General features: G+C 47.3%; 2 protein-coding genes across 4 annotated transcripts in view; one reads left to right on the top strand and one right to left on the bottom strand.

The window, feature by feature from the left end:
- The window catches only part of LOC116634575, a 79,662-nt gene extending 69,543 nt beyond the window's left edge, over nucleotides 1-10,119 (top strand). Inside the window, exons 2-4 of the mRNA XM_032408059.1 lie at nucleotides 4,712-4,749; nucleotides 6,398-6,454; nucleotides 9,160-10,119. Of these exons, the coding sequence (XP_032263950.1) occupies nucleotides 4,712-4,749; nucleotides 6,398-6,454; nucleotides 9,160-9,257 (193 nt within the window). The 3' untranslated portion in view covers nucleotides 9,258-10,119. The remainder of the gene's footprint in view (nucleotides 1-4,711; nucleotides 4,750-6,397; nucleotides 6,455-9,159) is intronic.
- Nucleotides 2,719-14,180, bottom strand: part of TRAF3IP2 (TRAF3 interacting protein 2) — a 41,513-nt gene continuing 30,051 nt past the window's right edge. The window contains exons 6-9 of one of the 3 annotated variants that reach the window (XM_032408056.1): nucleotides 11,455-11,523; nucleotides 10,222-10,338; nucleotides 6,783-6,857; nucleotides 2,719-4,313 (exon numbers count right to left, since the gene is read on the bottom strand). In XM_032408056.1, the coding sequence (XP_032263947.1) occupies nucleotides 4,167-4,313; nucleotides 6,783-6,857; nucleotides 10,222-10,338; nucleotides 11,455-11,523 (408 nt within the window). In that variant the 3' untranslated portion in view covers nucleotides 2,719-4,166. Of the gene's footprint in view, nucleotides 4,314-6,782; nucleotides 6,858-10,221; nucleotides 10,339-10,611; nucleotides 11,036-11,454; nucleotides 11,524-14,180 lie in introns of those variants that run through there. The other 2 variants (XM_032408057.1, XM_032408058.1) reach the window with 2 other exon arrangements.

Genomic DNA, 14,180 nt, shown 5'->3' with positions numbered 1-14,180 from the left:
AGAAGTGACACAGGGAGCTCAACTACACTGAGTGTCCCTCTCCCGGGTCCCACCTGTTTGGCTTGAGGCCAAGGACTTGGGAGCAAATGCACAGTCACAGATGGAGGGGCTGAGGTGCATGTGGGTGAGTTGGCAGCACATGAGTGCTCAGGGTCCATGAAAGCTTCCTAGCTCCCACCAAGTATCCTGGGATTCTATCAGAAAGCTTTTTCCAATAGAAAATGGAACAAATCAGTATGGAGTTTGGAACATGCTATCCTGCTGGGCACAGGGCCTCCCCAGATGCCAGCTCTATTGACTGGGCTAGGCTCTTTGGTGTTGTCCATGTGCCTCCTGACAAAAGGGGCTTTTTCTGCAGCCTCCCCCCACCCCCGCCATCCCAACTCAAAGGAGAATGATCAGGACCCATACCTTTCTCATTTCTTCATCTGAAAGGTAATGCAGATTTTCCAAACAGCTATGCATTATTCCAACAAGTGCTACTCTTGTCAGATGAGAAGCACTGGGGGGAAAGATGACTATTACAGGATTTAAAAATAAAAGCATTTTTCATTGTTCTTGCTGTGGAGATTGGCCAGATAAAACTAAAACAAAATTGATCTAACAGCAGATTTTATCTGTAAGCTTCAGGAAGTTGCCAAGATCTTTTAAATTGTGCTTTGGTTTTATATAATACTCACATGAAATAAATAAATATGCCAAAACTACTTCAAGAGAAGTCACACTCCATCTAATCACAGCAATAATTAATTCTCCAAAGACTCTCCCCCAGAACAAGTTGCAACATGATCATTTAATCCTCTAGCCACCAGAGGACAGAGGTGCATCTTCCCTCAGGCCTCCTACGTTCATGAGGCTCAGTTTACCTCTGGGAGATACTGGGTCGTTTGTTGAACAAATCTACCGTCGAGAGCCAGAAAGCTTTCTAGGCTTGCCAGATAAATGTCTGCAGACTAGACACCAGGATATCTGGGTTCTAGTCCTAGGGGAACTTAAAGAAGCCACGGTTTCGGGGGGCCCCTCTCTTCGCATACATAAAAGTACACTGCAGAGGTGTGTGATTTCTAGAGGCCTTTCAGATTGAAAATTCCAAATGGTTCCAGAAATAAGTGATTTAAGAATTAAATTTATTTCGGTGCTTTCTTCCTTTCTGGTTTTTGTTTTTGTTTATTTGGTTGGTGGGCTCAGATAGAGCTATTCATTTTGAAAAGTAACGCAAAGTTCTTTAGGATGAGAGGCAATTCTTCTTTGTGGTATTTTCCCACAGTCTAACCTTCCTTCTCTTTTCACTCGCCACGAGGAGGTGGGGCTCACTGATTCTTCTTGGTTCATTAGGAAGAAACAGAAAGATCCTGTGTTTTGAGAAACTCTTTCTGGATCATTTCCCAGTGATCACAGGACTTTGCAATCCCTTTGGCAAAGGTGATGGTGACAATGGGGTGTTTGGCAAAGTGGTGGAGGAGGTGGTTAATGAAGTGGCTGAGGTTAAGAAAAATGCTCTTGGCAAAACATCATGAAGCAAGGTCTGGAATGCTCAAAGCGGAGGGCTTCCCTCCCTTGCTGAGACGACTGAGAAACACTCAGTCTTTAAATAGGTGATTTATTTAATAGGAAAAAAGAAAAGAGTATCAACAACAATCATTTTTCTGAGCACTGAACTGAGAAATAGCTAGTCTAATACTTAGATTGTAGCCATGCACTGAGATGTCTCTGGATGATATAGAGGTTAAGTTAAACTAACTAGGCATATGTACATTCAGTCCCTGAAATTAAAAATTACATTTCAAATTTTAAGTTGGTCACTAAATATTAGACAAAATCTAACCTTGCATTCTGCACACCTCACCCCTAAAATCAGTTTTGGTCTGAATAAAGCCTTGTGGCCAAGAGGTTATTTTTTACTGAGTCAGCCCTACCCCACATCCACCCCCAAAATATCTGCAGATGAGTGCACGAGGACAGGGATGACATCTAAATAAACCAAGTGTTAATCTTCGTGTCAGCGCTCTCAAATAGTTGTTAAAATTCCTTTGATGTCCATGGTCAGCAGATTTCATAGAAACTTCAGGGGTCAAACTTTCATCACCTGGTCAGGTGTTGTGTGTGTGTGTACTTTTTGTTTGTCTTCTTGGCTACCAGTGCTACCAGCTGTAACAGTTTAATGACTATTTGTGGAACACCAGGGACCTTCCCTCGTCACTCACTTGGGGTGGGAACAGTGGCTGAGAGCTCAGGCCAGGCCTCTGAAGGGAGGAGGGGTAACAGCACATTAATTAAACCCTTGCAAACTAGAAACATTTCAGAGAAATGGTTGCTGACGTCATTTTATTTACAATTGTGTGAATCCTTAATGATGGTGTCACCTCCAAAAAAAGATAATACAAAGAGGGGCACCTGGGTGGCTCAGTCGTTAAGCGTCTGCCTTCGGCTCAGGTCATGATCCCGGGGTCCTGGGATCGAGCCCCGCATCGGGCTCCCTGCTCTGTGGGAAGCCTGCTTCTTCCTCTCCCACTCCCCCTGCTTGTGTTCCCTCTCTCGCTGTGTCTCTCTCTGTCAAATAAATAAATAAAATCTTCAAAAAAAAAGATAATAAAAAGAGAGAGAGAAGACTTGAAGTTTGTGTTTGGGGGGTTTCTTAGGTCTCAGATGCTACAGCGCCAAAGATGCTGGTGATAGTCTTACTTCAGGTAATGATTACTTCAGGTTTACTAGCTTTTTCCCCTTTTCCTGTTTTTTTTTTTTTGTTTTTTGGTTGTTTTTTTTTTAAACAAAGACATTCACCTTACCACCCAGTAGACATCAGGTAACAACATAAATGAAATTGTGTCCTTTGCAGCTCGTTAGCAAACCTTCTTATTCATAGTTGGTATTTGTCTTTTCCCTATGGTGACATACAAGGGGTGAACTATCTCAGAGCACCATTGAGCCTTGTTTTGGAGATGAGGTACACAGGTAACAGGAAACAGTAGCTCTCTCCCCCACCCCACACCTCAAAATCTTCATATTTCTTACTACTTAGGCCATAGCTAACGTCACCCCACCTTGCTCTAGAGCTTATGTAGATTATATATATATTTCATATATGGATATGTTTGTGTTTTCTTGAGATCAGATGAGCAAGATATATATGTTTCTAAAATTACTAATGTGAGGGTGTTGCTGATGAGATTTAAAAAAAGAGAAAAATGTCCCTGTTGGGAAAATGTAATTTTATCCTCTGGGCGATATAATTATGAAAACTCAGTCATTCTTCAAAAGAGTATTTAGAACTTAGGTCCCAGACCTTAAAACACTTAGTGCCCTCGAGATACCTCCGTCCACGTCATTTTAGAAGCGAGTCCTTGGGGTTTCACGCGAGTGAAAGGACCTGCTTAAGGTCACACAGCTAGTTAGTGGTGGGAGCAAGACGAGAGCACAAACCACCGTTCCGGGCCGCCTTCTACCACAGCTGCTGTGCTTCCCATACACGGATGTTCTTACGTGCACAGCCAGGCCCTATTTAGAGTCTACTTAGAATCATGGCTGTGTGGTGTACAGGAGTGGTTTTGTTAAAAAGTTCTACTGCAAGAATAAAGCTTTGAAGATTAGGTTAAGAGGGATTGTTTAACTATCTGGCTCTAATCCTCTCATACAGACCGGTCGGTTATATTCATCTAATATCGCATCTAAGCAGCTTTCCTGAAGCAACTGCCCATGTCACTAGGAATTAACACACATCTATCTCCTTTGAGATAAAGCAACATACAATCTTACAAAAGAGTAAACATTTTATTATTTGTACACGAATCAGGTTGGTCCGAGGACACGCGAGCATCTGGCTAACTCATAAAAGTAGCTTTAAGCAACGGGCTGGGGGTTGTGGTCGTTCACTGCGACATCATTTATCTACTGGCTAAGCAGGGAGAGGCCTCCGACTGTGAGGAGCAACGTGCTGGGGGCATCAGAAGGAGGGAATACAGAACAGCCACAGCCTCTTTTGGAAAGGCAGGGTCTGTGGAGGTCTCCGCAGAAGTCGTCTGCAGGACAGGCCTTCTGTGGTGGGAGGAACCCTCAGAGGGACTGCGAACGGACAGCCTCTGCTGGAAGAGTCTTGTCGGAACAGGATCCGTGCCCCAAACACACACACACACACACGGCATGAGCCCGGGCTCTGGGGACCGACGGTGTCACAGGGGCACCACCTGAAGCGTGGGCAGGGGCCCCCGGGGAGGGGCTATGTACTCTTCTTCCCTGAGCAGCCGCAGCAGGATGTTTTTCTTATTCTTGGGCCAGCTGTAGACGTGAGTGTTCTGAAGCCAGGTGGGCACGTGCTCCTATGGGAGAGGGAAGGACAGGAGTGAAGGCCTTTAGAGAGAAACCTGGATTCCAGAGCCCAGGCTCGGTTCCCAAACTTCTATGGCTTCCCTTCGTGGGCGTGCCCTACCGAAGTCTCCTGGGAGTTGTGCTGTTTGGCTTTTGGAAGGGGTTAGCATGTGCAATGCTCCTGGCTTCGGGTGTAAGCTGTAGATCTCATTATGGAAACCACATGTGCGCGGCATTTTCTGTCAGCCTCCCAGGCTACCTGCCCTTTGCATTTCAACGTGCTTTTCACCACCTTCACATAAAAGGGGTAGGACAGAGGTCACGCAGAGTGATGGGAATTCCTTTGTGGCTTCAGAAGAAGTATGCCAAGGCTATGGGCTTAATCTAATTCATTATCCTTTCATTCCAGCCATACAGATCTGGCCTGCAGGAGAAGGAGCCCACCAGGTCTGTGATCAGGCAAAAAGCAGAAACTGTAAGCCGGGGATCGTGAGGGTGCGGATTCAGACTGCCCTCACGGGGTGGACATTCGGTTGGGGAGATAGACACGAATAAGTAAAATACATAGTGTGTTCGATGGTGATACATACTGTGGAGAAAAATAAGACAGAGAAAGGGGAGAGGGAGTACTGGGCAGGGCTGAAAGGTTTGCAGCTTTAAGTGGAGTGTTTAGGAAAGGTCTCACTGAGAAAATGAGCAAAGACCTAAAAGAGCGGAGGGGGCCCTGCTTTGTGGATGTCTGGGTCCAGCCAGTGCAAAGGCCCTGTGGTGGGGGCATGCCTGGCCTGTTCAAGGAGCAACAGGCCAGTGTGGCCAGAGAAGAGTGAGTGAGATAGAGTAGGGGAGGAGGTCTGGAAGTAGAGGGGCCTGAGTCAGATAGGGCCTTGTAGGTCTTTCTCTGAGTGGATGGGATCCCTTTGGAGCCTGCAGAATAAGCTTAGAAGCAGCACCTGCTACATGTCACGCATCATGCTGGGTGTGGATGACACCCAGATCCAAAAGACACAGTTACTGCCTTGAGGAGTTCCCGGCCTAACAATGGAATGTAAATGAAAATGTAAAGAAACTATTTTCTAGGCAATGGTGTACCAAAGGGGCAGGAGATGGGAGCAGTCTGCCCTGAGCACAGGCAGCAAGGGGGTTGTCTGAAGAAGTTTTAAAACAACAATAAAACCAGCTAAAAGTCGGTCTCCTTTTCCATCACCATGTTCCCGCAGCCCATCCCCTCCCAACCACATCCCATTGACTCAAGGCACTAGAGCTAAGAGCGCTCAAAAGAGGAACAATTTAGTACATTGGCAAGGGGGATGAGAGGGCAGCGGAATCTAGAGAGATTGGGTGCTAGAAGGCTAAGCAAGAGTTGGCTACACAGACAGGTGAGGGAAGGGCACTGCAAGCAGGGGCAACGTGGGAGGCACAGAAACATGAAAGAACATGGCAGGTGTGGGGGCATGCTGAGATAGTCTGGTATGGCCAGAGCAGAGTCACTGTGCACATGGTGGGGAGAGAAGCCTGAGCAAGTGGGCTCAGCCCTCTTCTAAGGGGCCTCATCTGCCACGCTAAGAAAGGTGGATGCGATCCTGCAGTCAGTCGGAATCCACCACACAGTTTCTAAGCTGGAGAGACAGATCAGATCTACACTTTGGATGTTCCTCTTTGATGGCAGAGTACAGGGTGGTTAGTACAGGGTCAAAGTAGACGGGAAGGCCAGTAAGGAGATCCTGCAGTGGGAGCAATGAGAGCCTGGGGCAAGGGGTGGAAATGCACGCTATTGCACGGAGCGGGGTGAGCTTCGGAACCCTAGATCGTCTCAGCTCATCTCTGCCTCCTGCCACATACAAGTCTCAGCGCAGTCCTGACATTTAGGGATCCTCCCGGGTGCAGCTGGGCCTAAGCTCAGGGTGCTGTGGTCTAAGTCTCAAGACATTCATTACACCTCTGCCTTCCCCTTGCCAAGCCTGGAACATGGCTTCAGATGGTTTTTGTCCCCATGCCCCAAACCTGCTGGCATGTTCTTTTGGTGTAAAAACCCTCCTATGAACCAGAGCAAAGCTCACTTTGGTCACTGTGTAGATTTAATTCCTGTCATCTACAGATTTGAGAGCTGAACTCTGTGCACCAAAATACGTCTGTGGACAGTCAGCAAAAAAAGGTACATATCTTGACTTTTATGTATGAGAGATAAGAAGTATCAGATGAACAGTTTTTTTCTCTCTCATGAGTTAAAATGCAAACTACTTCTTTGTGTGTAATGGCTGTTTGAACAATTAGGACAGCGATGGTCCATCAGATAACACCTTAAAACCTTCCTGATTCATGCTGCTGAGCTGCGTGCTACAACCTGTGGGTCTTTCTGGTTAACAGTGTTATCTCTAAGGACCGATAAAAGAGTTCACAAGCTTTTCCACTTAAAATCCCAGATAGCAAGCACACCAAAGCTTGAATTGTAAGGTTTTTTGCTTGCTTATTTCTTTGTTTACCTTCTTAGCATTCGGGAAGAGCACAGGGATGAATCTGAAATTCATGCTTCCTTGTTTTATGAACTCAATCTGCATCTGGAACAGAAAGAATTTGAAGGTTTGATTTCAGGAATGAGGAGGAGGAGTTAATGGCACCCAGGACCATGCAAGTCCCGACAGCATTTTTATTCTGATTTCCTTGAGTGCCACACACCGAGACTTTTAAGTTTTCCCCATTACACATGCATGCCATTCACTCACTCATTAATCATTTATTGAAGGCCTATTAAAAGTCACACTCTGTGCTAGACTTCGGGTTTCAGGGATTAGGATACCTTCCAGGGTGTGCTGAGCTGGCTTGTATTGGCTCACGAAAGCCAGTTGTATGCCTCCCTTCCTAATTCTGTGTTCAGTGATTTTACACTGGTAGCTTGAAATTGGCCATGATGAGAGTATTTATACCATGGAAATGGGGAAATGCTACAAATCAGGTTTGTTTTGTTTTGTTTTGTTTTGTTTTGTTTTGAGAACCAGGTTACCAGAACACTGCTGACACGATTCCTATCCTTCCAAAGCCAGCAGATTGGTGAGCAGGAAGAAGGGTAAACTGCCAACCACAGGGCACTGTGAAAAGTATAAAATTGCTGTGGAAGCCCAAAATGGGGGCCATCCATTCTACATCAGTGATTTGAACGGCAGTTACAAGGGAGGTGTCACTTAGATACTGAAAGACAAGAAGAAGTTGGTCAGGCAGAGGAAGTAAGGGATGAAGGGAAGGACATTCTCAGTAGAGGAAACAGCATGAGCAAATGTCTGGAGGTGTGAAAGAACGTTGGTGGGGTTGGGACCAGCTAGCAATGCTTTGTGGATGGAGCACAGGATGGGCTAGGGAGGGAGTGGGAGATGAGACTGGGGGTCAACTGTGAGGTGCTCTGCCCGCCACACTGTAGGTTCCCCACACAGTTCCAGCTTGTTCTGACACCACAGTGGCCCCCAAAGACTTAGCTGCCAAGAACTCTATCAAACCCAGAATTTTCAAGGTGAGGGGAGCTGGAGTCTTCCCAGTGCTGTGACCAGCACAAAGCTCTCAGTCATCTGATGACAAGGAGATGAGGAATTATGTGTTCCCAAGTATTTCATCTTCTGATTGATTTTTTTTATCACTGAGAAGTCTTCATTGTGCAGGGGAATAAAAACAGGACAGAGAAGAAAGTGGCAGTGGTGACAGCTGGTTATTGAAGTCACCATAGAAACCCCCTCATAAACACACACACACACACACACACACACTCGCACACACGAATGCTCCACAAGGTTTTTTGTTCTCAGAACCACTGTCTTTTAAAATTTAGAGGACCAAAAGCGTAGTTTAAAATGATCTGTGTACTGTGCAACGTGAAAACACCAATCACCAGGAAAAACATGTGAAAGGAAGGGCACAGCGTTTATAAGTTACAAGGGAAGAACTGGATTTAGTCTCTGACTTCCAACCAGGACACTGAATCCGTAAAGTTTTGCTTGTCCACTAGGCCGCCCAGCCGGCTGGCAGCCAGACAGCCGCAGTGCATGCTTTCTCTCCTATTTCCAGATCTGGGCTTTTTGTGAGGTCATTGGCCCTATGATGCCATTACTCGTGGCAACCTCTTCATTCCCTCTGTTCTAGAGGCTTCTGCTGCCTGGAGGGGGCCTAGAGGTCTTCTTATCTGGCCTCCTCAACCCCTCCAGTGATAAGGAAGGGCCCAAGACATCGTTGTCCCCAGAAAACTGAGTTTGGAGGCAATCTGGCTCCTGGCGGGGCACCATCAGACAGGCTCTGGGGTTGGGCTGTGTTCTACTGCCTGGCATTGCCGCACACCAGCAGAGCTTGACAGGTCTCCTTAGGAACTGGCAGGGACCGGGAGCCCATCCCACACACCAGCTGTCAGCTCCCTGGACCGACAGCCTCCTAGAGATGCAGACAGGACATGGAGTGCTTTGGGGCCATGCAGACCTGCAGCAGCCAGCTGTGACCCTTTGCAGGGCCCTGCCCATGGGCTGTCAGACTGGGAGAGGACGGAATGGCGAATGCTTAGCTCCTTATTCCTTGGCCTTACTCTCTGACCTCACCACCCTGCCTTGGCCTTTACTCTGGGTTGGTTCTAATCTCAAATAAGTGGTTGGCACTTGCTAGAAGAGGAGACAGATGGGGAAGCCTCACCCACCCACCCACTCTGCCTTTTTCCTGTGCTCCTGATCCACAGGACAGACCCGGACTTCAGTCAGCTTCCCCTGAGGTAAAGCTGCCCATCTCAGGCCTGCCTGGGTCCTGCCTTGTGCCGCTTACTTATTCTGTCCGGGCCACTTCAGCATCCTGCCCCATACTCCCGTCTTAGTCTGTGATCCTTTCTGCCCATTCCAGGTGCCTATGGAATGTTTCAGTTGGAATGGAGCTTACAAGTTCTAGTCCAGTGGATGTCAAGCCTTTTTGAAATCTCAGAATCCTTGGTAAACAAATAAGCCTGAGAAAGGCAAACCAGCTCTGGCTGAGGTGGGGTGGGAGGCCCAGAGCCGCCCTGACCCCCAGCACCTATGGGCATCCAGTAGGGACTCCATAGAACATTTTGAAAGTTGCAAGTCTAGTCCAGCGTCCTAGTGAAGCGGAACTGTCTCCACAGCATCTCTGTCATCCTGGAAAGCAGGGAGATCACTAGCTCACAAAACAGCCAATTCCAAAGCTGGGTGATATTTTCGGTCAGAATGTTCTATCAGATGCCAAGCAAGCCTATCTTCCTATAAATTTCTCCCACTGGCTTTAGTTTGGCCAGGCCCCATGGTTCAGGTGTGGCGGTGGACTGTTGCTCATCTATCATGAGCTCAGAACAATCCCTTCCCTTGATCTGAGCATCGAGATGTGCCATACACTTCACAGACATTATTTCATTGAATCTTCACAACAACACCGTAAGTATCAGTGACCCATCGTATGATGAGGGACACGGAGGCACAGAGAGGTTTAGGCAGTTGGCCCACGGTCACCCAACTATACGGGAGGAAGCAGAATTTGAACCAAGTCCATGTGACACAATGGCATGCGTCCTTTCCGCTCTGATACTCTGCGTCTAAGTCAGGGGACAGAATAGGACACAGATGCAGGAGCCCGCTCTCCTCACAGCCCTGTCCCCGGCCGCTCTTGGGACTGCCCATTTGTTGGTGAACAACCAAGCCAGCAGAGCACTGTTTTCCAGAGCCCTGGGAGTTAGAGTTCACAGATGAATCTCCCCTTGCTACTGACAGGAACTGAGTCCCAGAGATGGGGTCACTTGCCCACAGTCCCGAAGGTTGCCGGGGCCAGAACCAACATCCCCCACTCCTGCCTGGGGTTCTTCACCCCTCACCGTGCCACCTTCGGGTGGTCTCTAGCGGAGGACGGGCCTTCACCGAAGAAAGCGCCCCTCTGTGCTGCGCTCTCCTCACCACTCACCATTCGATGAATGTACTTAGTATGTAAGCCATGCTCATCCTCGTCCAGATGCGACTCAGCACCTTCCACGTCCTGTTTGTATTTGGGGCTGATTGCTACAATTATCATCACTGTCTTCTGTTAATGAGAGAGAAAGCATGTTTATGGCAGTGTAGAGTGCGGTCCTTTTGGTGAAGGCAGGCTGGAAACGGGCCAGCAGGACTGTAAACGTTCTGCCAGACTGCCGGCTGGAGGGCCGGCCCGCTCTCCGTGGAGAGGGAAAGGCCCTGCCCCCCGCCTCGGGCAGACTCCTGTCTCCCCTTCTCCCCTCCGTCTTCCTCCCGGCTCCCTTCCAACGCAGAGCAAACGGCTCTGCGACGAGCGCTCCTAAAGGCAGGCGGTGCTGCCCACCATCTTGCACAGCCTCCAGGGACAACCGTCCGCCCGACGCCTGAATCACGAAGCGGTGCGGCGTCGCGGCCCGGAGGCTGTGCAGCGGCGCGGACGGAAAGCCCCCTCCCTCCGGCCGCTGGATGGAAGCTGTCGTGCCTGCGCCCCTGACTGCCCTGCTCGGGCGCGCGGACCCGCCGCACAGCCACGAGGAGCGGCCCCTTCCGCACAAAGCAAACATCAGGCTGCAGACAAAAGGAGAAGCCACAAAGCCCCAGCCTGCTGAGACTCTGTCCCCCACCGCTCGCTCCAAAAGCAGCAGCTGAAGCAGCCCACACGGAAACACCCTGGCAGCAATCAATTTCTATCTTGTTAAAGCACAAAGTGTCCCAGTGGTCAGTAGAGATTCTGTCAGTGGAAAACAAATCACAGGGCTGCGAGTGGGCGCCTGGATGGGTGGGGGGGTGGGGGTGCGCGGCACGGGCAGCCTCCCGGGAAAGCTCTAGGAGCCCGATCCTGCAAAACACTTGGGGTGGCCTCGGATTAAATTGAATTCTGTCGCTCCCACCCTACTCCCTGCCTTCATTTCCTCTTTTCCCATTCTGGTCAAAAAAATTGTTTGCTCTGATTGTTATCAACCACCTGTGTCTGGTTTGACCGTTATTTCCTGCCTGTGCATGTCCACGAGGGTGACCCCATCCTTCCTTTGCAGGTCTCTGCACGGCTGCCAACAAGGGAGGCTTTGTTGGGACTTTCTCAGCTTTGGACTTGGTGGGTTTGCCAGTGCTTCTTTCATAAAATAACTCCACAGGCGAATTGTCTTTTTCACCAGAAAACGAGCTCAGAATTTGGGAATGTACTTACATCTCTAAGGTAGCGTTCCATCCACTTAATGATATCAATGCCTCGGATTCTATCCTCAAATATGTCAATCTACGAGAAAAAGATGTGGGAGGTGGCTCTTAATGAGGAGCTCTCTCTAGATGCAGAGCAAGAGAAAATACAAGAGACTACATGCATTTAAGATTGGAAAAATTACAAATGATTTTGCAGGGAGGAACATGTAAGTCTAAAAAAAACAAAATACAGTTTCTTAAAGTGTTCCCTATTTTAACATTAATAGGCATTTAAGTATTTAATATCCATTATTAGGATATAGTGGTACACATCAAAATGTATCTTTGGCTACACAATAATTATGTTTTAAAAATCCGAGAGACTTAGTAGACCAAGTTGGATATAAGCCAGATATATATATATATATATATATATGTAATTTGAAAGGCTAACATGATATCATCCTGGAACATTTTAATGAATGTGTGGGGTGCAAGTACTGAGATACAATTCTGGCACTTTCCTTGCATTAGCCAGGTCATTATTATGGTATTACGTCCAGTTTCGATCTATACATTTAAAAAGGATTGTATGAAACTTGGAGCAAATCCAAGCAACAGTTACAAAAACAATTACTGAGATGGTGGGAAAAGGTTTATGATGAAAGTCAAGAAGCAGAACTCTTGGGCCTTGAAAAGACTGATATTAAATATCAAGTCTTCAAAGGAATATTTGAAGGGGAGAAAAACCAGTTATTTTCTATTTTTCAGAAGACCAAATAAGGCGGCCTTTCTGGGGCTCCGGCTTGTCGGGCAGCCAGAGAGTAATATGCGGGTGTACAAGGTGCTCTTGCTTAGAAGACGGATGCTATACTAGAATGGCTGACTCGGGGACAGTGTCCTCGAGGAGGGGTATTTGATTCAGCCACACTGCTCTCAGATCAGCTGTCCTAAATGTCAGTCCGCCATTTAAGACTGATCGAGTCCTAGCCATTCAGCAAGCTCTCCGGGCCATCTACCTCTTTTCCTCACGTGTCCTGTCTACTTTACTCCCGGGCACCCCGAAAGCATAGCACAAGCCTCCCTGCTCTGTGAATCCTCCCCACACGTTGACTTCCTCGTGCTCACCTCACCCACCTCTGCCCCATTGTGACCAGTGGTCCTGGACAGTTAACACATTATTATAACATCCTTTCATTTGCTAAATGTCTCGTGTATGTCTGCCTTATCTCTTCATCGTGACTCTACTCTTCCTGTGGAACGAGAAAGTGCCTCGAGTACACCAAACTGTCAGACACGTACAGTTCATCAGGCAAGTTCAGAATATGTTTCTTTACTGATGGAACATCAAAAATGGAATGGGTTTCCTTTTGGCTTGGATGATTCCTGCTTTAAAATGTCGGATCGCCAATGACCACATGAGGTAATCTTGAGAAAGCTTGTGTGGCATTCTGTGACTGGATCGGTAACCCCCTTCTATTATATGAGACAGAAGCAATATAACGTCGGGGTTGAGAAGAAACAGACAGCTGGGCTCTCCTCTTGGTCTACTCTTGGCTTCTGTGCTTCCCACTTGTCTAACTTTTAAAACATCACTGAAACTCTCTAAGTCTTATTATCTTTATTTGTAATATGTGGTTAACAAACCTACTTCCCAGGATGGTTGTGAGGATTAAAACAATTGGACATGGCAATATCATAATGCCAGGCTTGAAGTTAAGTACTCAATAAATGGTTATTTTAATTGTTAACCCAGCACCTAAATTATTTCTTGCCACTGAGGTGGGCTTTCTGGGAGGCAGAATGTGTTGGATTGTCTTTCCAGATCTCCGCCAAAGTCCACAGCTTCTGTCAGGCCAACTTCTCCACACAGCCACTGTTACAGGCCAAATTGTGTCCTCCCCCTGCCACCGCCAAATTCATTATATCAAGTCTTAACCCCCCAGTGTCTCAGTGTGACTGTATTTGGAGATACAGCCTTTAAAGATTTAATTAAGGTGAAATGGGGTCCTCTGGGTGGGCCCTGATGCAACATGGCTGGTGTCCTTAGAAAAGGAGATTAAGACACACGGAGCAAAGACCCCATGAAGACATAGGAAGAAAGTGGCCATCTACAAGCCGAGGAAGAGGCCCAGAATGAAACCAGTCCTGCCGACACCTTAATCTTGGACACGTCCAGCCTCCAGAACTATGAGGAAATACATATCTATTGTCTTTATAGCAGCCCTAGCAAACCAATACAGCCTCCGTCTTCAGGTTGTCGTAACCACTGTTCCCTTGTCTCTTTAGACCTAGGGGTGGTAGCAACTCCCCGCTTTTGCTAGTCCCAGGATAGTGCTCTGTTCCCTGTGGATTTCTTAAAATTTACCTAGAGCTTTGAAAATAGTCCTTTCATTAAACTTCCCTTAGATTACCCATTAAGTGGTTTTTTTTTTTTTTTTTTTTTCCACTAAGGGGCTCTTGATGTATCAATATAGTAACTTAGCTGTCCAGGGTGGGGCTCTGTGATTCTACTACAAGGCTTCATAGTGATCAGGATCAAGGACAGACTTAAGTTCTGTCTAAGTAGCCCCTGATTGGTAAGGTCATAAAAACCTATCCTCTTTTCCAGGGGCAATCAGTATGCTTATTTGGAAATGACCAAAAGTAGGATCTTTTCTGAAATGTTGGCCTTATGACCTGCAATTTGATTTTATGTCATGGTTGCCACAGTGCTTTATTTCAGAAATGAGAAATTGAAATGTTGGTTCCTAT

This window comes from Phoca vitulina, unplaced genomic scaffold, assembly GCF_004348235.1.
Source record: "Phoca vitulina isolate PV1807 unplaced genomic scaffold, GSC_HSeal_1.0 scaffold9, whole genome shotgun sequence".
NCBI lineage: Eukaryota > Metazoa > Chordata > Mammalia > Carnivora > Phocidae > Phoca > Phoca vitulina.
This window is presented reverse-complemented; position numbering and strand designations above follow the sequence as displayed.